The 26,681-nt window shown below is 42.1% G+C and overlaps 1 protein-coding gene across 1 annotated transcript; it reads left to right on the forward strand.

The window, feature by feature from the left end:
- The first annotated feature begins 402 nt into the window (after nucleotides 1-402).
- Nucleotides 403-26,049, forward strand: THEM4 (thioesterase superfamily member 4). The gene is made up of 6 exons (XM_080916420.1): nucleotides 403-537; nucleotides 8,142-8,328; nucleotides 11,974-12,133; nucleotides 16,385-16,492; nucleotides 23,832-23,956; nucleotides 25,067-26,049. Exons 1-6 carry the CDS (start codon nucleotides 466-468, stop codon nucleotides 25,105-25,107), a joined length of 693 nt encoding a protein of 230 aa, XP_080772546.1. The 5' UTR covers nucleotides 403-465; the 3' UTR covers nucleotides 25,108-26,049.
- The last annotated feature ends 632 nt before the right edge of the window (nucleotides 26,050-26,681 follow it).

Consider the following 26,681-nt stretch of genomic DNA (forward strand, 5'->3'; position numbering starts at 1 on the left):
TATAAAGACTTCCCTTAAGCGGTCAACCCCTTCCATTTGTTTTTCATTTTCTTTGTAATTATTATCTTAAAACTAGCCAATCACGACAGACTCCGGACAACTGGGGGAGAGCGTGGGGTGGGGCCGTCACCACCTGTCCCTGTGTGCTTGCTAACTCTAGTTGGGTCTTGGTGCAGCCTTCAACAAAAATTGCTTTGCTTCTGTGTTCTCGCTGTGCCTGTGCGGGAGTCCGAGTTCACAGTAACCAAGTCTGAGACCCGGACGCAAAATCTCCCGGAACCAAAAGTAGGCAGTGAAGAGTCGGTCCGCCCGGGTTCAGGGAGGCGCCAGAATCCTAGGCGGCGCACGGCTCCGCCCTGCACCCGCCTCCACAGTTAATAGTCCGGAATCCAATCCATGTGTGTGGGATAGTGTGGCTCTTTCTGGACGAGAGCAGACTGCAGCTTCCTGGCCTCCGCTTGAGCCATGCTGAGAAGTTGCGCCATGCGCCTGCGCACTCTTGGGGCCACGCCTGCGAGGCTGCCTGGAGCCCAGAGGGTGAGTCCCGGGACGCTGCTTTCGGAAGGCGAGAGAGGGGAGAGAGTGCGACCGGGGCTAAGCTAACACCTGCTCCAGGCTGTAACGGGCGCACGGGTTCTTCAGCCCTGAGATATGAATCGGGAGGAGCCGGAAGAGAAAGTGACTCGAGATTGAAATATGTCAGCAGGGATGGAATCGCTACTACTACTACTGAGATAATAACAAAGGTTAGGCAAGGTCACCCAGAAAACCGCGAGAGAGCCATTACAGACCCCTGGAGAAGAGCACTTATCCTTAGCAGAGATCTAATCCTGATGGACTCTGATTTGTTATTACCAATTCAGGAAGAGGTAGGAGGCTACTGGTTGTCATTATCAATTCCGCCCTCTCTAGCCCATTTTCAGCATCTTAGAGGATGTTGTAAGACTGAGGTAATGCAAGGGAAGCATTTAGCATACCTGGAGTGTAAATCTTAAATGTTGCCTGCCCTTATTTTTATCCCTGCTTTGTTTCATTGATGTAGTCAGTGCTTGTTGAGCTCCAACTGTACGTCAGGTGTGCCTGGTTACTGATGATAAGACATACTATAGTTAAATAAGGATAAAAGAAAAAAAAAAAAAAAAAAAAAAAAAAAAAAAAAAAAAAACTTCCCCTCAAGGAATTAACGGTCTAGTTTGGAAGAATGGGTCAGTTTGCCAAATCAAATGTGTGTATACTGTGTGTTGTAATAAAGAACAACAGGGAACAGTTCTGTATTGAGAACTAGAAAAGAACTTTGGTTATTAGGTAACTGTGGCATCTCTCCGAATGTACTGCAGCTTCCTACTAGGCAATAAGAGAGGGCTGGAGGCCCTCAGTGATGGACACTCACACAGTTTTCAAATAATAATGAAAGCTAATGGATTCTCATCAGTCAGGTACCGTCTTGCGTTTAAAAAACAAAATTATTTGTGCTAATCTTACAACAGCAAATATAAGTTAGTTTAATTACATGTTGGTGCCTGGCAGTCTGTGCTGAAAACATTTAAGCATTAGTATTTACAGGCTTTGCTTTCGATTCAGTAACTTCTTTTAAAGGAGGCATTAAAAAGTCGTCACTTTACTTACACATCCAACTTCCATAAATGTATAACTAAAGATCAAGCGTGCGACCTTTCCTCTGCTGAGAACAAAGGGTAATGATTATCCCTACAAGTTCTTCATTCACAGTCTATGCTATGAATTTACAAGTGCATTCACCGCAGGTAGCTCTTAGATCTCAACTCTTTGAACTGAGAATTGAGCTGCTTTTATCTCCCAGCACACTGTAGTGCCTATCTAAGGTAACCCCGGCATGCATCCAACTAAAATTAGTAGCTCCACTCCCATTCTCAGTCATCTACACTTTCACACTAACGAGCATCTTTTCCTTCTAACCTTGCCCTTCAAGCTACAAGTCTGAAATCATTCCAGATTCCTCTGCTTCCTCTTTCCTGAGGTTAATAAGTCCCATTTCACTGAGTTCTACTACTGAATATCACTTAAACTGTATTTTCTAATTCCTCTGTACCTAGTCCAGCTCTGGGCCATAGCTAACCCTGATTTTTTTTTTTTAATCAATCTTTGCTACTTTCCCTTATTTCTCACCATTTTAACTCAATCTTTGCACTTGGTGAAACTTTGTAAAAACCAATATTGTTACTTTAAGGAAGCTCCTGGAAAATGAGCATTTCAACACACACACACACACACACACACACACACACACTTCATGATTCTTACATGAATGCCCTTTATAAAAAGAAAAGAGAAAAACAGATCTGGGCAGTGGTGCTGCACGCCTTTAAGCCCAGCACTCAAGAGGCAGAGACAGGAGGATCTCTATGACCTCACAGTCTACAGAGGAAGTTCCAGGACAGCCCACGCTACACAGGGAAACCCTGTCTTGAAAAACCAAAATTAATAAATAAAATAAAAAGAAAAAAAGAAAAACGTAATTTATTTTTAAACTCATTTATTGTATGTGTGTGTTGATCATTGTATGTCTGTGGCATTGCCTATGGAGACCGGATGAGGGTGTTGGATCCCTCTGGGACTGGAGTTATGGACATTTGTGTGGCCATGTGGGTGCTAGAAATTGACCCTGCATCCTCTGGAAGAACAGACAGTGCTGTTAACCAATGAGCCATCTCTCCAGCCTCATAATTGTCTCTTTAAGTAGTTTCATCCTAAGTAAAAATAATTTTTCTATAACAAGTATGGTGTGCTAGGAGCTGGAAAGATGGCTCAGCAGTTAAGAACACCGGCTACTCTTCCAGAGGTCCTGAGTTTAATTCCCAGCAACCACATGGTAGCTCACAACCATCTGTAATGAGTTCTGATGTGCATGCGGATAGAGCATTCATAGACATAAATCTTTAAAAATATGATGTGCTACTCTAGTCCTTCTGTGATACACAACTATATGTAATGTATTATCACTGTAATTGTATATTGTTACTTATATTTAAAACATACATCTATTCTTATCCTTGTGGTACCTAAAATCACCTTTCACACTGATTTTTTTAAACCAGTAACCTAGAAGGTTAAATTCAAGGCCTGAGTTAGGATCCCTCTTCTGTATTGTCAACATTGTCTGGCTGCTCCTCTTTTCTCTGAGCTTCCCATATGTGAAGGCTGAGTCCCTAGCAGTCCCCTAGTGTGCCCTGTAGCCATTTCATCCTCTGAGCCATGGCTTAGAGCAGCCTTTAGTTCTCTCCTTCATGAGCTTTGGCTGCAAGAAATCAGTCTGGGTTTTCTGTTGATGTGTGTTTGTTTGTTTGTTTGTTTGTTTACATATTCTGTTAAAACACTTGTATCCATATCTATGTCTAGTTATCTGTTCGGTTATCTAAGGCTGCTCACACTTAAGGGCAGAGTCTAAGTCTTTTCTTTTTGTCCTTTCTGTTCCCCGTATTAAAAACAAGGTACATAATAGAGCTTAAAACAATTTATTAAATTTTATTTTAAAAGTTAAAATCAGACTGGGTGTGGTAAAGCACACCTTTAATCCCAGCACTCAGGAAGCAGACATAGGTAGAGCAGAAGTAGGTAGAAGTAGGTAGGCTAGCCTGGTCTACACAGTGAGATCCAGAGCAATGAGACCCTGTCTCAAAAAAATAAAACTTTAATTTAGGTAAGTAGGAGAGCCCAGGAACCATTCTGATGGCTAAAAGTCTTCAATCAGTTGTATTTCTTTAGCCCATAAAAGGATGTGAAAACTGGGGTTTCCTACTTGAAAGATCTGAATGAGACCAACAAGGTGGCTTGCAAGGTATTCCAGGGTAGCCAGAGCTACATGGTGAGTCCCTGTCTGCAACCTGACAACCTGAATTCAATCCTAGGAACTCATGAAAGGATGGAAGAAAAGAATTGACTTCACAAAGTTGTCCTATGACCTTCACATGAGTGCCATGGCATGCATGCACACACACACACACACACACACACACACACACACACACACACATTTAAAAAAGAAAAGAGACCTGAGGATAAAATGAACCTAGATTCATAATTATAAACCAACATCCATGGTGCTCTAGTGGTGAAGATTCAGTGCTCTCCCTGCTATGACTGGGTTCAATTCTCAGTCAGAGGAGTACAACTATTTTTCTGTTTGTGATCAGGGAGTGTGGAAGGCCACATGCATTTAATCCCAGCACTCAGAAGGCAGAGACAGGTATATCTCTGAGGCCAGCCTGGTCTACAGAAGGACTTCCAGAATGGCCAGGACTACACAGAGAAACCCTGTCTCAAAAAGGGGGTGTAGGGGTAATTACTAAACTGAGCATGTGCTAATCCCAGCACTCAGAAGGCAAAGGAAGACTGACCTCTGTGATTTTGAGGCCAGCCTGACCTACATTGTGAATTCCAGGACAACCAGAGCTACATAGTGAGTCCCTGTCTCAAAACAAAAATGGTTATTACTGGGTCCTAGAGAGATAACTTGGTGGTTAAGAGTTCTTCCTGCCTGTCTTGGTTACTTTTGTGTTGTATGTTTTCAGTGCTGACTGTTTGGGACTAGGCAACTCTGGGGAAAACCACCTCTCCCTCCCATTCCCAGCTTTACTCGGTTCCCTGTAGGTCTTTGTGTAGGGCCGAAGCCTCTTGGGCTGTTCACTGTGGTGGCTTAGCTTGTTTGTTGGTGTCCTCGTCCTCCCTGTCCAGCTCAGGTTTGAGCAATCATGTTGGTGAGATTTTGCTGGTGTAGCTTCTGACATTACTGGGAAGCACAACCTCATAGCAAATCCCTTGATCCTCTTGCTTTGATACTATTTCCACTACTTTCAAACTTTTCTGACTGAAAAACTAAACAAAATGTGGATGGCAACTTCAGTGGGAATGAGCAGTATTCAAAGAAAGAAACCTGCTGAGTGAAGCTTTCTATTCAGCTCTGCAAGATTTTTGCTGCCAGAGGCTTGCCAGGAAATGTAAAATGAAGTCCCTTCACAGTATAAATCAGGGTGCAGTGCAGTAAATGGAAAGAACTTGGAGGAAATGCATCAATATTTTACCACAGTTGTACTTAGTTAGAAATAGGTGGAGTTTGTCTTTCCCAGATTATCTGTGCTGGGTTCTAAAGGGAGAAACTGGTCAAAGTGGCGTAGAACATGAAGTTACTTATCCTGAGCTACAAGCTAGGTGTTATTTCTTGTCATTTCCTCGGTTCTCTCGCTGAGGAAGGGTTTTGTTGTTGTTTTGTTTACATTTACATATATGTGAGTGGGGCTTTGTGGACAACTGTGTATTCTCTCCTCCCAACATACAAGTGTCAAGTGTCCAACTGGGATCATCAGGCCTGGTGCAGACTTTTCCCTTTAGCCATTGAGCCATCTCACCAATCCATTTTGTTGCTGTTGTTGCTGCTGCTGTTGTGGTTGTTGTTTTCATAGAGTACTTGAGACAGGTTCCCTCTGTTCTTCCTATTTAACCAGGATTGGAGTCAGCCCTGGCATCAACAAATGCTGATTCTTCCATCATTGAGTACATCACGGTGTCAGGGAAGTGGTCCAACTGACACATCCAGTAATCAGAATGGACTGGTAACGGTGACTACAAGTAGAATGCCGCATGGTAGATACCTTCCGTAATCGTAACTGTTGTGAGGTTGTGAGGTTTCTACCGCTCTTTCTTGTCTGGTGTCTGGGAGCATTTGAATATGCTCCTCCACAGATCACACCCTGTCTTCCCATCCTCCAAGCTTCCGGTTGTTGACTGGAGTAGTGCTAACACTCAGTGCTCCAGAGAACTATGGTGGGAAGTCGTAGTTACCATGACACTGACCTCTCTTCTCCCTGCTTCCTCTTGTCCCTCTTGTATTCTTTATTGTAGTTAACTATCATTTACTCCATGGTACCACAGGGACTAGCTGTAGCATGCATCCTATTCCTTCATTGATTTATGGAAGTTGTCCCCAAGTTCTGCTTTATGATCTCATAATTCTCATGGAGCTACCCAACTGCCTCTAAGTAGAACCCTCCGTTTGCAGTCTTGGACACTACTACTCTCTTTCCTATTATGGCCTATTGAGGCTTTGCCTACACCTCTGTATCCTTCTGCTCCTTTTCTTTTTTCTGTTAATTTTATTTATTTACATCCCAAATGTTGTCTCCTCTCCTAGTCTCCCCTAACAGAGTCCTTCCCACCTTCCTTTCAACTCTGAGAGGCTGCCTCCCCACCCCAGCATCCCCCATCAAGTCTCTACAGGATTTGGAACATCCTCTCCCACTTGGGCCAGACAAGGTAGTCCTCTGCTATATATGTGCAGGGGGCTTGGACTTGTCCTTGTATGCTCTTTGGTTTGTGGCTTACTCTCTGGAACTTCCCAGAAGTCCAAGTTAGTTGACACTGTTGATCTACGGAGTTGCCATCCTTTTCAGTTCCTCCAGTCCTTCCCCTAACTCTTCCATAGGGGGTCCCCAACCTCAGCCTAATGCTTGGCTGTGATATCTGCATCCGTTTCAGTCAGCTGCTAGTAGACCCTCTCAGAGGATAGCCGTGCTAGGCTCCTGTCTGCAAGCACAACAACATCAGTAATACTATCAGGGTTTGGTACCCACCCATGGATCCAAGTTGGGCCGGTCACTGGATGGCCTTACCTTCAGTCTCTGCTCCATTTTTGTCCTTGCATTTCTTTTAGGAAAAATTTTGGGTCAAGAATTTTGAAGGTGGATTGGTACTCCATAACTCCACTGGGGGTCCTGTCTAACTACTGTAAGTGGTCTCTTCAGGTTTCATCTCCCCACCATTGGGCATTTCAGCTAAGATCACCAACATTGAATCCAAAATAGTCATGGGAGGCAGAGGAAGGGAGGGACCTGCATGGGAGAGGGTCCCTAGGCTCCTGTCTGCAAGCACAACAACATCAGTAATACTATCAGGGTTTGGTACCCACCCATGGATCCAAGTTGGGCCGGTCACTGGATGGCCTTACCTTCAGTCTCTGCTCCATTTTTGTCCTTGCATTTCTTTTAGGAAAAATTTTGGGTCAAGAATTTTGAAGGTGGATTGGTACTCCATAACTCCACTGGGGGTCCTGTCTAACTACTGTAAGTGGTCTCTTCAGGTTTCATCTCCCCACCATTGGGCATTTCAGCTAAGATCACCAACATTGAATCCAAAATAGTCATGGGAGGCAGAGGAAGGGAGGGACCTGCATGGGAGAGGGGAAGGGGAAGAGAAAAGGGGGACAGGAAAGAAGCCCAGAAGACCAGAATGAATGAAAATATGCAGCTGCCAGGGATGGGGCTGGGGGTGGGGAGAATCTCTAGGAAGTTCCAGAGACCTGGAAAAGGGGAGGCTCCCAGGGCTCTGCTCCTTCTCTTACACTTTGACATTGCCTAGCTTCTTTTAGATTTTAATTTCATCATCTGTAAAATGGGGACAATTGTTAGTTCCTACTGCATAGAGTTAATAAAACCCTTCAAAACTACTTCATGCCTCCCTGCATTTGTACAGATTGGTTTCCAGTTTTATTGTAGTTGTTCATTTATTTGGTTTTGGTTTGGTTTTACATACACTGTTCTTTCCAGATGGCTACTTTTTTTAAAAAATTACTTATTATATATAAGTACACTGTAGCTGTCTTCAGACACACCAGAAGAGGACATCAGATCCCATTACAGATGGTTGTGAGCTACCATGTGGTTGCTGGGATTTGAACTAAGGACCTCTGAAAGAGCAGTCAGTGCTCTTAACCACTGAGCCATCTTTCCCGCCCGATGGCTACTTTCTATTTGTCAGTGTTCATGTCAAAGAGCCAAGTACTGGTGCAATACTATTCCCAGCTCCCTCTGTGTGCCTCACCTGTGTACTTTTGATAATATCTATTCATCTCTCTGTGTCTGGTGACCGGCTCACCTGGGATTAATGCTGTCCTCACCAGTAGCTAGCTAGGAGAAGTTAGGCAAATCACTGACCATCTGTCATTCTCCTATCTCTGTGAAGGGGTATGGGAAAAGTGGGCTTTGAAGTTCCCAACTATTTTGAAGTGATTGTGTTCTAGCATTAAGAAAGGCAGCATTGTAGTCTTAGGAACTTGCAGAAAGTATAAATATTACATACCTCCTATTCCTCTTTTTCTTGTCTCTGTCTTTTAGAGGTTATTTTCTTCTGAGAAAGTCATTCATAAGGACTATGCTCTCCCTAACCCCAGCTGGACTAAGGACCTAAGACTCCTTTTTGACCAGTTCATGAAGAAATGTGAAGATGGCTCCTGGAAACGTTTGCCTTCATACAGACAAAACCCTACTCATGCCTTTCAAGAATTCCAAACCCGTTTTGTTGGTAAGAATAATCTGTAAATTGTTCCCCATAGATAATATTTGAATATTAAGGTAATGATAAGGAAGAGCTAGACATGGTAGATCTTCCATGTATAATCCCTCTCAGTAGGATGAGGCAGGAAGATCCTGAGTTCAAGGTTAGCCAGGGCCACTTAGTGAGTTCAAGACAATGGGCTACATAGCAAGACCCTTTTTCCAGATGGAAAGGATAAAAGGAGGGGGTGGAAAGCAGAGCAAGGAGAGACTGAAAGATAGAGAAAGAAGGGAAATTGAGAGCAGGTTAGAGAGAAAGGAAAGAGAAATAAATAAATACAGTGCAGGGAGTTCAATAGTCCCCAGTTTTACAGGCCAGAAATCTCACTAAATTTTGTGGATTATGAGAGGATATAACATACTGTCAAAAATGAGATGATCCCTGTAGGGTCAAAGGGCCAAAGGATAAAAACCCTGAACTTGACACCCAAGCCCAAAACCAGGGCTAATAAACAGAATCCCACCAGTCACCAAGCTTTGCCACAGAAACACACCAATCACTGAGTTTGCCACAGAATCCTGCCAGTCCATGAACACAAAAAAAATTCACCAATCCCTGAGCTCGCCTCAAGCTCCGGACTTGAAATCCCACCAGTTCTCACCCTAGGAAGCTCCACTAACCCACCCTCACCCCAAGAAACCTCGGGTAAATCCTAGCTTCTGTTCAGTTCCCTGCAGCTTCTCAAAGTTACCCTATTGGGCTTTTCCTTGCAATAAATTTCTTCTGTGAGGTTTGTTGTGCAGTGTGACTTTGTAGTATTCCTTAGCTCCTGATTACCAGGATACCTCTTGGAGTAGAGCTGTTACACTTGCACTGGGGAAACCTTCCCCACAGCCAGAACAGAGCTGCAACACTCCTCTTCAGAACTGCAACACTTACAATCCCAACCTGGCATCTTGAAGCTGACATCACCGATTTCTTTTCTCTATCTCAGAATCTGGCTCCATTCCTCTGAGAAGGTCAAAACACTTGAATTACTCTATCTTAGTTGGAGTTACTGAAACACCATGGTGTTAATGAAACACCATGACTAAAAGCAAGTTGAGGGGAAAAGGGTTTCTTTGGCTTACATTTGCATGTTTCATTTCATCTATAAAAGAAGTGAGGAAAGGAACTCAAACCAGACAGGAACCTGGAGGCAAGAGCTGATATAGAGACCATGGAGGAGTGCTGCCTATTGCTTGCTCCCCATGGCTTGCTCAGCCTGCTTTCTTATAGACCCCAAGATAGGATGTGCTCTCCCTCATTGATCACTAATTAAGAAAATGCCGTTTAGTCAGATCTTACTGAAGCATTTTCTCAATTGAGGCTCCCTCCTCTCCAGTGACTCTGGCTTATGTCAAGTTCACATAAACCGCCAGCCAACCCTCTAATCTCCCAGACTTTAAACCCATTGACAACCTACTTCATACCCAACACTCAGAAATTACACTTCCTGACATTCTAAGTTTGTTTCTTTGATTTTTAACATATTTTGTATCAAATAAGTATTTTAATTTTCAGAGAGGTTTATTTGGTTGGTTGGTTGCTTGTGTGATTGATTGACTGATTGATTCTCTGAAGTTGATGACTTCACATTAGTTCATAATATTTCCTGAAAGTCTGTCTCCTGTTTTCCTGGCCTTTTTACTCACACCTCTAATTCTTTCCTATTCTCACTCTTAGCTTGTCTTGTTTTTTATTTTACTACATGAAAAATGAAAGCCAACAGAAGAACATTTTCAAGCTCTCACCACCTCTTGTCCCTTCTTCCCTATACCTAAGCTTGATCTGCTCCTGCCCTGTAAGAATGAACTGTATGACTTGAATGACTTGTGCACTGTGTTCCCTTCCCTTGGCCTGCTCTGGACATTCCTCCCTGCCATACCTTGTCAGCAACAGACCTTCTACAACTGCATTACTCCTCCTAGTCTCTCAGGAACTGTCCAGCACACCAACATCAGACTCTCATAGGGTGTACCCATTTCTCACAGTATTCTTTTGTAATTTAACTTTTTGTTGCTTCTTTGTGAACTTCACCTGATGTACCCCAATCGCACTCATTTCCCTGTCCTCTCATGTCTGCCTCCACCCTTGCAACCTCCCACACAAAAGAAAGAAAATCTCATTGTAGAAGCAGTGGTGATGTCACAGTATATCCCACAGTATACTCTTTTGTCCACACAGCTTTGCTTGCAAATGTTTGTCACAGTGAATCATTGGTCTGCTATGCTACCAATATTGGATCCTCACTGGGACTTTTCTTGGACATCCTGTTGTTGCCCTGTGTTGTGGAGATCCTGCAGCATTGGATCTGTAGGACTGGCCCCTTCACATGCTCCAGCAGTTTATCAATGGGGTAGATGTTAGAGAGGGCCAACTCAGAAGCCCTGGATCTAGACCTGGATGATAGATGAGCCAACTGTCCTGCACCCACACCACCTGGGAAAGCTCTCCAGCCCTACCCCACTTAGCTCATGCCCATCCAATGATTCAGCCAGCAATAGGTAAGCTAGCTTTCCTGCTATCGTGCTGTTGGGGGTAGCTTACCCTTGATTGCACCAGCAGGGTCAGCTCTATTGTACTTCCCAGGGGAGGCACAGGACCTGCTCTCCCAAGTGTTGCAGCCCATAAGGAACAGGGCTAGCTCTTCAGCTCTCATAATCCCTAGGATTATACTTCATCTGTTTTAGTCAGGATTTGTATTCCTGCACAAAAAAAAAAAAAAATCATGACCAAAAAGCAACATGAGGAGGAAAGGGTTTATTCATCTTGCACTTCATATAAACACATTACTGTTTATCACCAAAGGAAGTCAAAACAGGAACTCACACAGGGCAGGAAATTGGAGTCAGGAACTGAGGCAAAGGCCATGGAGGTGTGCTTCTTACTGGATTGTTTTCTCTGGCTTGCTCAGCTTGCTTTCTTATAGAACCCAGGTCTACCAGTCCAGGGATGGCACCACCCACAATGGGCTGAACCCTCCTGCCTTGATCACTAATTGAGAAAATGCATCTCGTAGAGGCATTTCCTCAAGGGAAGCTCCTTTCTCTGTGATAACTCCAGCTTGTGTCAAGTTGACACACAAAACCAGCCAGTACATCATCTATCTACTCTAGGTAGTGGGGTTAGGAAGTAGTTAGGGTTAGGGTTACTCAGGGTCAGGGTTACTCAGGGGTTAGGGTTGCAGTAAGCATCTCTCCTTCAACCACGACACCCCACCCCAAGGCAAGGCCAGCTCTCCCACGCACATACCTCCCAAGTACTGAGATTAAAGGCGTGTGCCTCCACCACTCAAGAGTTTTATTTTGTTTTGAGACAAGGTTTCATGTAGTCCAGACTGGCCTCAAACTCACCATGTAGCCAAGGATGACCTTGAACTTCTCATCTTCTGCCTCCCAGTGTCAGCATTGCAGTCATCTACATTTGTTCATGCTAGGTACGCACTCTGCCAATTAAACTACATTCCTAGCCACTGTACTGTTTCTTATGACCTTTCCATTCCATTCACTGGTGTTTGAATCAGTCTTCCATCCACATAGGATTTTATCAGAGCTTAATTCTATCATGGCATTTATCTTATATCTGTTTTTTTTTTTCTCCTCCTTTACCCATATCCCAATTTCTTTACAGACTCAAAGTTTAAGAAAGAAGAGCAAATGTCAAAGGCCCAACAGTTCACCAGAAGCTTAGAGGAAGGGCTAGGCTTTGAGTACGTGATGTTCTACAATAACACTGAGAAGAGAATAGTCTGCTTGTTTCAGGGAGGTCTTCACCTGCAAGGAGTACCTGGGTAAGAGCCATGTCCTAGCAGCACGGAGCTGATAGAGCTTTATCTCACATATCCAGGACTACAAAGACAACATTAAAATCTTAATGTAGAGACATATTCATTGAAATGGAGAGATGTTTATAATATACTATTGTAAATTATCTATATTGGCTACATTTAAAATGTCAGCATACTATTTAAAGATTTCTTTTATAATTTTTGTGTTTTTTGTCCCCCCCCCCCCTTTTTACTAGATATTTTCTTTGTTTACATTTTAAATGTTATTCCCTTCCCATATGGAATCCCTCTACCCTAAACCCCTTCCCCCTGCCTCTACGAGAGTGTTCCCCTACCCACCTACTGCCTCCCTGGCATTCCCCTACACTGACCTATTGAGCTTCCACGGGGCCAAGGACTTCTCCTCCTATTGATGCCTGATAAGGCCATCCTCTGCTACATATGTTTCTGGAGCCATAGGTCACTCCACTTGTACTCTTTGGTAGGTAGTTTGGTCTCTGGAAACTCTGGGAGCTCTGGTTGGTTGATATTGTTGTTCTTAGGTGTTAGGTCTTCTTTGAAAATCTGATAGAATTTTGCACTAAATCCATCTTGTCCTGGGCTTTTTTTAGTTAGGAGACTTTTGGTGACTGCTTCTATTTCTTTAGGGGTTATGCGACAGTTTGTATGGTTTATCTGATCCTGATTTAACTTTGGTACCTGGTATCTGTCTAGAAAATTGTCCATTTCATCCACATTTTTCAGTTTTGTTGAGTATAGGTTTTTGTAGTAGGATCTGATAATTTTTCAGATTTCCTCTGTTTCTGTTGTTATGTCTCCTTTTTCATTTCTGATTTTGCTAATTTTGATACTGTCCCTGTGCCCTCTGGTTAGTCTGACTAGGGGTTTATCTATCTTGTTGATTTTTTTCAAAGAACCAGCTCCTGGTTTTGTTGATGCTTTGTATAGTTCTTTTTGTCTCTATTTGGTTGATTTCAGCTCTGAGTTTGATTATTTCCTGCCTTCTACTCCTCTTGGGTATATTTAATTCCTTTTGTTCTAGAGCTTTTAGGTGTGCTGTCAAGCTGCTATTGTATGCTCTCTCCAGTTTCTTTTTGGAAGCACTCAGGGCTATGAGTTTTCCTCTTAGCACTGCTTCCATTGTATCCCATAAGTTTGGGTATGTTGTGCCTTCATTTTCATTAAATTCTAAAAAGTCTTTAATTTCTTTCTTCATTTCTTTCTTGACCAAGCAAAGCATTGTTCAGCTTCCATGTGTATGTAGCTTTCCTGTTTTTTGTTGTTGTTGAAGACCAGCCTTAGTCCATGGTGATCTGATAGAATGCATGGGATTTCAACCTTCTTGTATCTGTTGAGGCCTGTTTTATGACCCCAATTATATGGTCAGTTTTGGAGTAGGTACCATGAGGTGCTGAGAAGAAGGTATAGTCTTTGTTTTAGGATGAAATGCCCTATATCCGTCAAATTCATTTGGTTCATAAGTTCTGTTAGTTTCACTGTGTCTCTGTTTAGGTTCTGTTTCCATGATCTGTCCATTGAAGAGAGTGGGGTGTTGAAGTCTCCCACTATTATTGTGTGTGATGCAATGTATGCTTTGAGCTTTAATAAAGTTTCTTTTATGAATGAGATTTTTTCCTTTGATGAGTATGAAGTAACCCTCCTTATCTTTGTTGATAACTTTTGGTTAAAAGTTAATTTTATTTGATATTAGAATGGCTACTCCAGCTTGTTTCTTGGGGCCATTTGTTAGGAAAATTTTTTTTCCAGCCTCTTATTCTGAGATAGTGTCTGTCTTCGTCACTGAGGTGCATTTCCTGTATGCAGCAAAATGCTGGGTCCTGTTTAAGTATCCAGTCTGTTAGTCTATGTCTTTTTATTGAGTAATTGAGTCCATTGATGTTAAAAGATATTAAGAATAGGGATTGTTGTTTCCTGTTATTTTTGTTGTTAGAGGTGCAATTATGTTTGTGTGGATCTCTTCCTTTGGGTTTGCTGCAAGAAGATTACTTTCTTGCTTTTCCTAGGGTGTAGTTTCTCTCCTTGTGTTGGAGATTTCCATCTATTATCCTTTGTAGGGCTGAATTTGTGGGAAGATATTATGTGAATTTATTTTTGTTATGGAACATCTTGGTTTCTCCATCTATAGCAATTGAGAGTTTTGCAGGGTAAAGTAGTAGTTTGGGCTGGAATTTGTGTTCTCTTAGTGTCTGAATGACGTCCGCCCAAGATCTTCTAGGTTTTATGGTCTCTGTTGAAAAGTCTGGTGTAATTCTAATAGGTCTACTTTTGTATGTTACTTGTCCTTTTTCCCTTACTGCTTTTAATATTCTTTTTTTTTTTTTTTTTTTTTGTTTTGTACATTTGGTGTTTTGACTATTACATGATAGGAAGAATTTCTTTTCTGGTCTAGTCTATTTGGAGTTTTGTAGGCTTCTTTTATGTTCATGTTAATCTCTTAATTTAGAGTAGGGAAGTTTTCTTCTATAATTTTATTGAAGGTATTTACTGGATCCCTACGTGGGAATCTTTACTCTCTTCTATGCCTATTATTCTTAGATTTGGTCTTCTCGTTGTGTTCTGGATTTCCTGGATGTTTTGGGTTAGGAGCTTTTTGCATTTTGCATTTTCTTTGACTGTTGTGTCAATGGTTTCTATGGTATTGTCTGCTCTTGAGATTCTCTCCTCCATGTCTTGTATTCTGTTGGTGATGTTTGCATCTGTGATTCCTGATCTCCTCCCTAGGTTTTCTATCCCTAGGGCTGTCTCCCTTTGTGATATTTTTATTGTTTCTATTTCCATTTTTAGATCCTGGGTGGTTTTGTCCAATTCCTTCTCCCGTTTTATAGTGTTGTCTAGTATTTCTTTAAAGGAGTTATTCATGTTCTTTCTCAAGTCCTCTTTTATCATCATGAGATGATTTTAAATCCCAATCTTGCTTTTCAGGTATGATGGGATATCCAGGACTAGCTGTAGTAGGAGAATTGGGTTCTAATGATATCAAGTAGCCTTCATTTCTGTTGCTTATTTTTTGCACTTGCCTCTTGCCATCTGAATGTCTCTAGTGCTACCTGCCCTAGCTGTCTCTGACTGAAGCCTGTCCTTCTTGAGATTCTCATTGTGTCAGAACCCCTCAGAGTCTAAGTTTTTCTGTGTTCCTGTGATTCTGGATTCTGAGTGTGTCAGAGCTCCTGGGAGTCAAGCTGCCTCTGAGATACTGGAGTCTCAGTGTGACCAAGTTCCTGATGTCTTTAAGTGTGTCAGAGCTCCAATGCTTCTGGGTGTGTCCAGTCTCCTGGGAGTCTAGCTTCCTCTGTGATCCTGTGCCTGTTAAGACACCTGTGTTCCTGTGATCCTCTGATTCTATGGTCCTGGGCATGGTAGAGCACCTGGGTTTCCTCTGGGTGTTGAGGGAATGGGTGCAGCACCTGCGCCCAAGGTCTGCTCAGGGCTCAGGTTCAGACCAGAAGGGACCCGGGCTGCTGGCTAGAAGGGGGTTTCTGTTTTCCTGGACCCCAGGGGACCCAGTTACTTCAGGTATGGAAACAGATGTTGTATCCTCCTCACCTGTGGTCCTGGGCATGCTAGAGCACCTGAGTGACGGACTTCCTCTGAGGTTGTGGGATTGGGTATGGCACCAACACCCAAGGTCTGCTCAGGGCTCAGGTTCAGACCAGAAGCCTTTTTTATTATTTTAAACTGTGTGTGTGTGTGTGTGTGTGTGTGAATGTGTGTGTGTATGTGAGTGTGTGTGTGTGTGTGAATGTGTGTGTGTATGTGAGTGTGTGTGTGTGTACATATGAATGTGTGTATGCATGTGAGTGTGTGTGTGTGTGTGTACATATGAATGTGTGTATGCGAATGTGTGTATGCATGAGTATATATGTGTATTTGTGAGCCACCCAACACGGGTTCTGGGAACTGGACTTGGGTTCTCTGCAAGAGTACATGCTCTTAACTTCTAAAACATGGCTCCAGCCTCACTTTCTAAACTTAAACAAGGAATGTGTATATGTGTAAAAATAATGTTTCTTATGTAAATTTTAGGGGTTTTTGTGCTATGATATGATTACTACAAAGCTCCAATTGTATTATAAGTATCCTTTCTGCTATGGACAAAGTTAAGGATATAGATTTTATTTAGCCATAAGTGTACTGAATATAAAGTAAATGTATAAAGACACTTAAGTAATTTCTATCCTGAGGGGCTATTTCCTGGACTTGCTAAACTTTCTCCTCCACTGCTGTTGTGACTAGATTTCTTCACGGAGGTGCCATTGCAACCATCATTGACATCACTACCGGCATGTGTGCATTTGCCGAGGGCATTTCCATGACGGCCAACCTCAACATCGACTATAAAAAGTAAGTCTGTGATGGTTCTTACGGCAGATTATCCAGCAGCAGATCTTAAATCAAGATGTATGCCAAAGGACTAGCAAGGAACATGGATGAGCAGGGACAGTGAGTAAGCCACCAAGCCTTAACTCTCAAAGTTCTACAGAGAGCTTCAGGCAAAATCATACAAATAAGTTCCAGGAAGAGAAAGTCGTGCTTCAGAATTAGTCCTATCAGTAAGGAGGCTGGGATCTATGTGTGCCAGTTTTAGGACGAGGACTGCCTGGCTCTCTGTGAAGGGCACATGCCATGCTGTGCACACACAGGTCAGAGGACAACCCATGGGAGTCATCTCTCTCATTCTACCATGTGGATCCCACAGATTAGACACAGGCCCTCAGGCTCAGCACCAACCAAATACTTCCCATTCTCATAACTTCACAGAGCAGTCAAGTGCAAGTAAGATGAGTTTGAATTCATCAAAAGTAAAGGTTCACCATGTTCCTCACCATCCAGCCACAGCCCTCCACCAAACCACAGAACAGCTTCTAACAAGGAATAGAGAAAGAACTGTGGGGCAGAGCAGCACAGAGCAAAGGCTCCAGAATATGAAGTCTCCAAGAGGGGCTCTGGGTTATTACCACAAAGATATGGTACATAAGTTATTAAGCATCTCCCCTTTCATGTCACACAAGCTGTGTTACTTGAGTGCTGGTTTTTGGAAGCCATGCTTCATAGATTGTAAGTTTATTGTCTATAGGTTAATCCTTAGCTGTGTTATGCTAAGTCATCCATATATATATATATATATATAGAGAGAGAGAGAGAGAGAGAGAGAGAGAAAAGTTTATATCAGAGGTGAGTAAACTTTTTCTGTTAATTGTTGCATGCATTATTTAAAAAACAACCCACACTATGGCCAACTAAGCACTTGCCAGGAAGTCTCAGTCTGTTCCCAGCCTGGCACATAGCCTGAGACCTCATATTTCCCTTTTGCCAAAGCCTGGCCCACCAAAACTGGCTCTGCCTCTCTAGAGCTCTGAAATCCCCGAGATTGGCTGCTGCCAAACCCGCTTAGCACTCCCAAATTTCAGTGGCTAGCTGGGGGCACACTCTCGAAACACCATGCTCTGCCATGGTTACCTTTCTCTGGAGCTCAGTTGAATCACTAAAAAGGAAAACACCAGACAATCTTAGTTTAGAATCAACAAATAACACAATCTCTGGGCACAGAATCTAGCATCCTAAATTCACCAAGTATTCTATGTTAGAAATCTTACAGTGGTGGCGGATTCTTGTGGATTCCACCACCCAAAATAACAGCCCTATTCTACATCTTGTCTGCCATGTTCCCACCATCCAAAAGGAAGTCCCCTCCTCCTGCCTTCCTCTTCCTCTCTGGGACCCAGAAGGCCCACCTCCTTCTCACCCAGTGATTAGCTTCTTGTGTTAATTATTTAATCAATTTAGGAAAAATTCTGCTACACCTCACCTTTTCTGTCTAATAAAATAACTTTTCTCTCAAATATAAATTGGGCATAACTATTACCATTTTGTAATTTATAAAGTATAAGATACACCTAACATCCAGTCCATCATTTTTGTCAATTAAAGCACTGTTATCTATCCTAACTTATAATTTTATATCTGTTATGTCCTGGTTTAGCGTGTATACTAACTGAAACCATCCTCTGAAATCTCTATCTTTCAATGCTAAATAGCCTGGGCTGGCTAAGAGACTATGGTTAGTCTTCAATCCCGACAGAATTCCAAGAGCAACATAAAATTATCTGAGAATATAGGAAGCTTAACACAGCTTCCAGAGCTGAGACAAACTGTAGAGACAGCTGCCTAACTATATCCTGTATCTCAACAAGTTTGGAGCATCAAATGTGGCTGTTTGACCCAGGATCATCTGACAGCTGTGTAATGCAGAATTATAAAGGATTGACTACCCTCTCTTGGCAAGGATAATCAGTCGATTATTTTACATAGTGTGTCTTTTTTTTCCGAACAGTAATATGTCTGTAGATGAATAGGCAGTTTCTGCCCAGTGGCTACCTTGCCACAAAGTACAACCTCACCTGGAGGGAGATGCTCAGTTTCTTCTTTGAATCCAAGAATGGGGTGTCAGGAGCAGATGTGTCCCAACAACAATCAATTAAATAACATTAAATGTTACATTCTGTGGATTTCTGACATTTTTGAAAACTATCCATGAAAAGTAATCTGGACTATTGTCCATTAACTACTCTCAACTATTTCTAATTCAAATACCTTGAAAACACCCTAACAGTTAACTCAGAGCCATAAATTTGCTATCTGGCCCTTAACTCTTATGTGTAATCATCTAACATCAGTTTGTAATGGCAGTTAAAGAAAGACTGGGTCTAAGCTTTATATTCTTAGAATTTTTGTATCAATAGAAGGAATTTATACCAATGAAAACCTTAATTCTATATCAAAATAAATTCCGTACCAATGTAAGAGATTATAACTTCAACTTAGTAACAGTTATGAAGATTTATACCAAATGGGATCGTGGCTACACAATCAACTCTAGCTATATTCCTCCCTGTTAACTTCTGACCATTTCTAAATTCTCCAGAAAGACAACCTTGGAATAACCACCTCCAGATCCCCAAGCCAAGGGAACTGGGGTGATGACTCTTCATAACTTCTTCCTGCTGAATATGGGCACTGATATATATTAAAGGAGAGGAGGGAAAATGTGGGAGTTGGTTAGGCTTTAAGGCAATGCCAGGGGCTGCAGAGATGGCTCAGCGGTTAAGAGCACTGGCTGCTCTTCTAGAGGTCCTGAGTTCAATTCCCAGCAACCATATGGTGGCTCACAACCATCTGTAATAGGATCTGATGTGTCTGAAGACAGCTACAGTGTACTCCCATAAATAAATTCTTCTTTAAAAAAAAGAAAAAGGCCATGCCAACAACTGTTACTGGTCTCTGATGTCTGCATCCTGACTGGATCCAGGACAGCAGGAGTTCAAGCAGGTCCATTCAGCATGTCTGATGATGCATCTCACCAAAGCTGTCATCAAGATGTCATATGGATTGTATTGGTCTGTGTAGGGTATACAGACTAGGATGAAATTCTGCTCTTTGAGTATCTGAAAGACAGTCTTTTTATGAGACAATTTTAATAATAACCAATCATAAGTCTTCATTCATGCCATGTGAGGGATGGTGCAGAGAATCTTTACCTTTTTTTTTGTTTGTTTGTTTGATTCTCTTGAATCTAGTTCTTCAGGGAGTCTGCCTCTATCAAATCTGATTCATATAACTCTGGAAGATATGCAGACTCTAATAACCTTTTATGAAAACACAAAGACAAAGCCTTTCTCCCAAATCAGCATGTCCATTAGCCAGTAACCAGGAAAACTTATAACTTGACCTCTCTCCCAGAGGAATAATAAAACAACCACAAAACTCAAAATCACACCCATTTTGATAATTAAAACAATTCTAAACAAATACTGTATGAGCCTATTCTTAGACTTTTCTAATTTTTCATGCCAGAATATTAACCCAAATTTCCCATGGAGCCCACATTTAGAGATTATGAGTATCCTGCAGCCTATATCATATCATCTATAAATCAAACTTCCACTAATATCTGCCTATATGAAGCAGGCAGTTTCTACCTGTTATGCACTCTGCTTGGAGCTTCAGACTTTTATTAATACCTGCTTATAGCAAATAACCATCACTGCTCTCTGCTTGGAGCCAGTGAGTATATTTTCCCTGTACTAGTTCTGAGCCACAGGCAAAATTCCCCACATGACTCAGGCAAAATCTGCATTCTCTCTCCTCAAAAGCAAATAAACCAAACCTTAAAATTCTGTCCTGTGATTACCTGCTTGTAGAAAGCAGACAGCTTTTACTCTCTGGGTTTCTGCCTCAGAGCATAATGTATTTTTTTTCCTGCTTCTTTGTTTAGAATTGTGTTTACTCACATACACACACCCTGTGCCTTTCACCAAAATTTCACTTATATAACTCTATAATTTCATGGTTTTTATGATCCCATGACCTAGTGAAATCCCAAATCACATCCCCCTACAAGATAGCTCATCCTCTGCTAAGATTTATTGCAAATGCCATTCAACAGACTGCAATGCGTGGTGGTGGTGGTGGTCGGCATTACTCATTATTTCAGCGAGATGCTCAAATATATCCCACAATTTTATTAACACGCCCACTGCAGCTAAACCAGTGGCAGACATATCAAGCATGAATGCAACGTGAGAAGCAGAATTCCAGTCAGCCTGACATGGATTCTACCGAGTTAGTACAGCTCTAGCTTCTCGATGACCTTCAGACCCAATAAGAGGTGAGAATGCTTTTCTTAGAAGGATGTCAGAACTACTGATGTCCTGAGAGATGGCAATTTAGTACATTAAATAGTGACTTGAAATTATCTCAAGAATGAGGGGAAAGGAGAAAGATGCTTTGAACCCAGTATATAGAGAAAGGGGGATGGGATATAACAAGAACAGTTCAAAGCTCCAATAAGAGCCCCAAAGTAGTGTATGGGGGTGGGGGTGTCTGAAGAAAATGATGGATGAACATATTGTGGTCTAGAATGAAAGAACAATACAAATTCACAAAATAAAACACAGCAGGTATCCATCAGGATAAATAACGGTGATTTATGCAGGTATTCTAGAGAAGTTGCAGAGCTCTGAAAAGTATCAGAAACAGCTCTGGTGTGATGGTCCACATCTCTAAACCCAGCACTTTGAGAGGCAGAGGGCAGAGGGAATCTCTGAGTTTGAGGCCAGCCTGGTCTACATAGTGAATCCAGGACAGCCTGGGCTACAGAAACCCTGTCTCAAAAAGAGAAAAGAAAAAAAGAAAAGAAAAATCATAAACAAAGGAGCATCGGTAAGAGAGCTTTCTCAGACACAAGAGGGCACCATTACCCTAGCAATAAACCTCTCAACAGCAACAGCAGAGGCTCAGAGACAAAGCAAGTGGTTTTCATTGAGCCAAAACTTGGAAAGGCTGTGGAAAAATAGGGCAATGCACAGAGAACATATAGAGAATTCACACAAAGGAAGGAAAGAGATGATGGAATGACCAGAGAGAAACAATGGAAAAAAACAGTGAGCAAGCAAATGGTGCATGTGCAGAACACAGGTCTCAGCAGCAGCACCAGTGTCTGCATCCTGCAGAATAGCAAAAAGCTGGAACAGGGAAACAGGGACAGTTGGAGAGAAGCCAAACAGAAGTCCTTTTATTTTTCAATAGGGAGCAGATTAAGATGAGTGACATTTAATAAAAGAAGCAGTAGAAAAGTAAAAAAAAAAAAAAAAAAAAAAAAAAAAAGAAAGAAAAAGAAAAACCTCAATCCTCTAGAAGAATAAGAAATCAGAAAATGTGAATCAGATAGAAGGCAAAGTAAGACAGTGTAGCAAGTAAGTCAGCACACTTACATCAGTCTGAAGATGGTTAGAAAGTCCATTTAAACACAAAAAGCTGAGAACTGTGATACACTTAAAGAAAAAAATAGATTTTGTTTGTTTGCTTGCTTTTGTTTTTGAGACAAGGTATCTAGTTAGCCCTGGCTAGCCTAGAGCTCTGTATATAGATCAGGCTGGTCTTAAATTCACAGGGATCCTCCTAATTGCTGGGTTAAGGGTGTCCACCACCATGCCTGGCCTGACACAACAAATTTTTAAAAGAAATATATATGAGACAGAAGCTAACCAGGAGAAAACTGAGATCAGTAAAAATCAGTTTGTACCCAAAAATAGAAAAAGAGAGAGAGAGAGTAGGTACAAAGAAAACAGCTTCAAAATAATTAATGATTCAATCAAGCTGAGCATGGCAGGAATCTAACCCAGCACAAGAATCAGCCAGCAGTGTGCAGGCCAAATAACCTGGAGTGGATCTTACCTTAGCAAGTTGTTCTCTGACCTTCCTTACAAGCATTCTCCATTAAAACATACACACACACACACACACACACACACACACACACACACACACACACACGAAATAAGTAGATAAATAGATAGAAGTTTTAAAGGGAACTGGATAGATGGGTCAGAGGCAGAACACTCACTGTTCTAGCAGAGGACCTGAGTTCAGTTCCCAGCACCCATATTAGTGAGTTTACAACTACCTGTAACTACAGTTCCAGGAGATCTAGTCTCTTACTCTGGCCTCTTTGGGAACCTGCACTAGCCTGCATATTCTATCACAAAGACAAGCATACATAATTTTAAATTTTTAAAAAGAAATTTTAGAATAGAAAATGAGGTGCTAAACAGAAAATAATGCAAAATGTCCCCAGGACCTTGGCAAATCTTGAGTACATACTGAGAGAAAAGCAAAGCCAGATGTTTCTCTTCATCAACAGGTTCAGCAAAAGCTAGTGGGGATGGAATGTTAAGATGTGACAGGAAGGGACACCTGGGCCAGTCTGCATCACAGTGACAATTTTCTTGTGTTTTCATCCATAAAAGCTTGACACTTCCATGATTTATCTTTTCCATCAGCCTCTGACCTGCAAAGAAGGTCCTTCTCATGTGGCATTTTATTCAATCTCCAGGATTTCCCAAATGCCTAGCCACTAGACACATGTAGCTACTTAAATTTAAGTACATATTAATTAAAATGCATTAAACTGTAAGATTCAATTTCTCATTTATACTAGCCACATTTCAAGTGATCAGTAACTACATATGGCTACATTGCATAGCTCAGTTATGGGATGTTTAAGTCATCATAGCACTACAGATAGCACTGGCTCTTGGCAGACAAGTGCCCTAAAAAGAAGTAGATGAGAAAAAATTCAGTTGCATTTATGTATGCATTATGTCTGAATGGGATACATGTATTCCACAGCATACAAGTGGAGGTCAGAGGCAACTTACAGGGTCTCCTTCCATCATGTTCATCCCTGAGATTGAACTCATGCCATTAGGCTTGGCTGCAAAAGTCCTCACCTACTGAGCCATCTAACTGGCCCAAGAAATGTTGAGAAGACAGAGAAGCTGACAAGGACTACCTCATGGCCTGTTTTCCTGTCTTCCTGCCGCTGCCATCAGACTAGGTTCTAGATCTCCTAATGGGAAACTCTCTCCCACAACAGAGCTGGAAACCCTAGTGATCTCTTTGAACTGAAGCCCAGAAGCCCAGTCTGGGACAACCTCTTCCTCCCTGCAGGCAATAGCATGGGAGAAAGGAAGCAAGAGAAACTCTTTGTGTCAGAACTCTAAGGAATGTTCTAAGATTGTCACTGCTCACTGGCATCAATTATGACTGCTCTGCCGTGCACCTGATAATCTTTTGATGTTACATAGGTTTAATGAAAAATTATTTTTTCTCCCTTCTGCAGACCTATCCCCCTTCTTTCTGTTGTTGTGGTAAATAGCCAACTTCAAAAAATTGAAGGAAGGAAACTTTTTGTTTCCTGTAATATTCAAAGTATTGATGAGAAGACTTTACACACAGAGGCAAAAGGTAAGAAGCTGCCTGCCACTGTCTCTCGGAGGTCGGGCTGAATTAGGGTTGCTTGCTTTCATTGTTAAACACACAGAAATTTTGACTTTCATGCCATGCACAGAACAAGTTAAATGTTTTGGAGTCGGGTTTTAATTTGAGTGTTTATTGTTTAAGAACAAGGTTTTGTGTAGCCTGGGATGCCCTGAAATTGCCATGTGGCACAGGATGGCCCTGAATTCTAAATCCTCTGCCTCTATTCCCTGAGTACCTAAATTATAGACTTGATTCACCACACCATAGCTGGCTTAGGTTAGTTGGGGTGGTTGGGTTGGGTTGGGTTGGGTTGGGTTGGGGTCTTTTGGTTTGGTTTGGTTTTACAGGTGGGGTTTATTTCAGTACTTGATCATTCCCTAAGGCTTTGTACATGCTAGGCTCTAGACAAGCATTCTGCCACTGAGCTGCATACCTACCTAGCTCTGTGGCTAAAGGCATTCTTACAGATTGCTAGTGAAAGGCCTATTTGCCAGTATCCATCAGAATTGGAACTGAGATACCCTTTGATCCAGTTCCAAGACTGTATCTGGTAGGTAACATAGGAAATAGGACTGGTCCATCCCAACCTCGTTTTCAATTGAAAAAAAAAAAAAAAATGAGCAAAGCATAGACTAACATCAGTGGGAAACTGACGTTGTCAATCTGAACCCACAGTCAGTTTGCAGCTGCATTTCAGGCTGTAAGCTTGTAATCCAAGTCTTTCTGTTCTATATTGCTCTGCTGCTGTGATAAATGCCCTGACCAAATTCAGTTTAGAGAAAGAAAAGATTTATTTTAGCTCACACCTCAGGTCACAGCCCACCACTGAGGGACATAGAAGTATTAATGAGTCATGAAGTAGTGGAGGACATGGTAGAGGTACGAAAAGGTAATGACTTCAAAAGTCAAAAATTTATTTTTGAGACAGAGTTTCACTGTGTAGTCCTCGCTGGCCTAGAACTCACTATGGAAACCAGGGTCACCTTGAACCCACACAGATTCCTCCCACCTCTTCCTCCTTTCTGTGTCCCCCTGCTTGGTTTCAACAAACTAAAAACACTCAGTTTGCAATCATCTGTTCTTTTGTTGGTTTAGCATTATTTATAAAGCTGGATCCTGACAAACCCTTGACATAAAAGAACTTCTGGTGAGTTCCACACTGTTCTGCATGAGGTTCTCCCCCTCCAGAAGTGGCACCTGTCTGCACTCCTGTCACAGCTGCTGAATCCCCCAGGGAGCGTCTGTTCTCACAGCCCCTTTAGAACAGCCACTGACATGGCTGCAGGAACCTACTCTCCGCCTTCCAGATTTAAGTAAGAAGTACTTCCGGGAGTCTCAGCAATAATCTGTATCTCCCTAGGACAAATGTGTGGTTCTAACGCATGAACAGATTTTAAAACTAACAAGCATAGGACCCGTGAACTGCAGGGGGGGAGGGGAACTGTACTGAAACTTTGACTGCAAACATGGAAATGCAAGAAAACCAAAGGCTGGAATAAATGTATGGAGTGTTGTGAGTGAAGTGTGTGTACATAAGCCACGCTGTGTTACAAAGCTAGGTTTGTTGTATCTGAACAGAACATCTCTCTGACCATATTCGGGAACACAGCTCATTTCTGTGGGAATGGATCCCACACATCAGTTGTCTGGGGCCCTAGAGATTAAAACACTGTTGTTCATTTTTCCAACCTGCTCTATTGTAGCTTAAAACACTGTAGTTTGTCTTCCCTGGAAGAAGGCTCTGTTAGCTTTCTGGGACTATAATGAAGAACTACAAGCAAGGTGGTTTAAACAAAAATGTCACTGTCACAGCCCCAGTGGCCAGCAGTCTAAAAGTATTAACAAAACATTGCTTCTTAAGGTTCTGGGAGGGAACTTTCACAGCACTCTCCTGCCTTCTACCAAGGAAGCATCCAGCTTTTTTTTTTTTTTTTTGGTTTTCAGATATAGCATAATTTTCTGTTGTATCTCTTTATCATCTTCTCTCTGTAATTTCCCTTTGTGAATGTTTATGTATTTGTCTGAGTGAATGTACTCAGGTGCTAAAATAAATTGGGAGGTTAGTGTTCTATAAAGTATATTTGTTTCTTGTTTTCACATTTATTTGAGTAGGTATGTGAGCCACGACAGTGTATGTGGAGAGCTCAAAGGCCAGCTTAAGGGAGTTGGTTCTCTCCTTCCAGTACCAGAGTCCCAAAGATTGAACTCGGGTCGTCAGAGTTAGCAGCAAGTACCGTTACCCTCTGACCCATCTCTCCATTTAAAATCTGTTTTGCTTTTTGTCATTTTGTTTTTCTTTTTTCTATTTATCTATTTACATCCAAAACCCTGTTCCCCTCACAGAGTGCCTCCTTCCCTCCCCTTTTCTTCTTCCTCTGGGTGTCCCCTGCCCTGGTGCATCAAGTCTCTGCAGTGTAAGGCTCATCCTCTCCCACCAAGGCCACAGGCAGCCCTCTTGGGCAGAAGGATGCCACAGTCAAGGTACAGCCCTCACTTCAGTTGTTGGGAGATCCACATGGAGACTGAGCTACACATCTGCCACATAAGATCTGGAGACCTCTGCCTAGCCTGTGGCTGCTCTTCAATTGGTGGCTCAATCTCTGAGAGTTCCAAGGGGTCCAGATTAGTTGACTCTGTTGATCTTCCTGTGGAGTTTCTATCCCCTTCAGGGCCTTCAAATCCTCCCCCCAACTCTTCCATAAGACTCCTT

This window comes from Micromys minutus (genome assembly GCF_963924665.1).
Source record: "Micromys minutus genome assembly, chromosome: 4".
Lineage (NCBI taxonomy): Eukaryota > Metazoa > Chordata > Mammalia > Rodentia > Muridae > Micromys > Micromys minutus.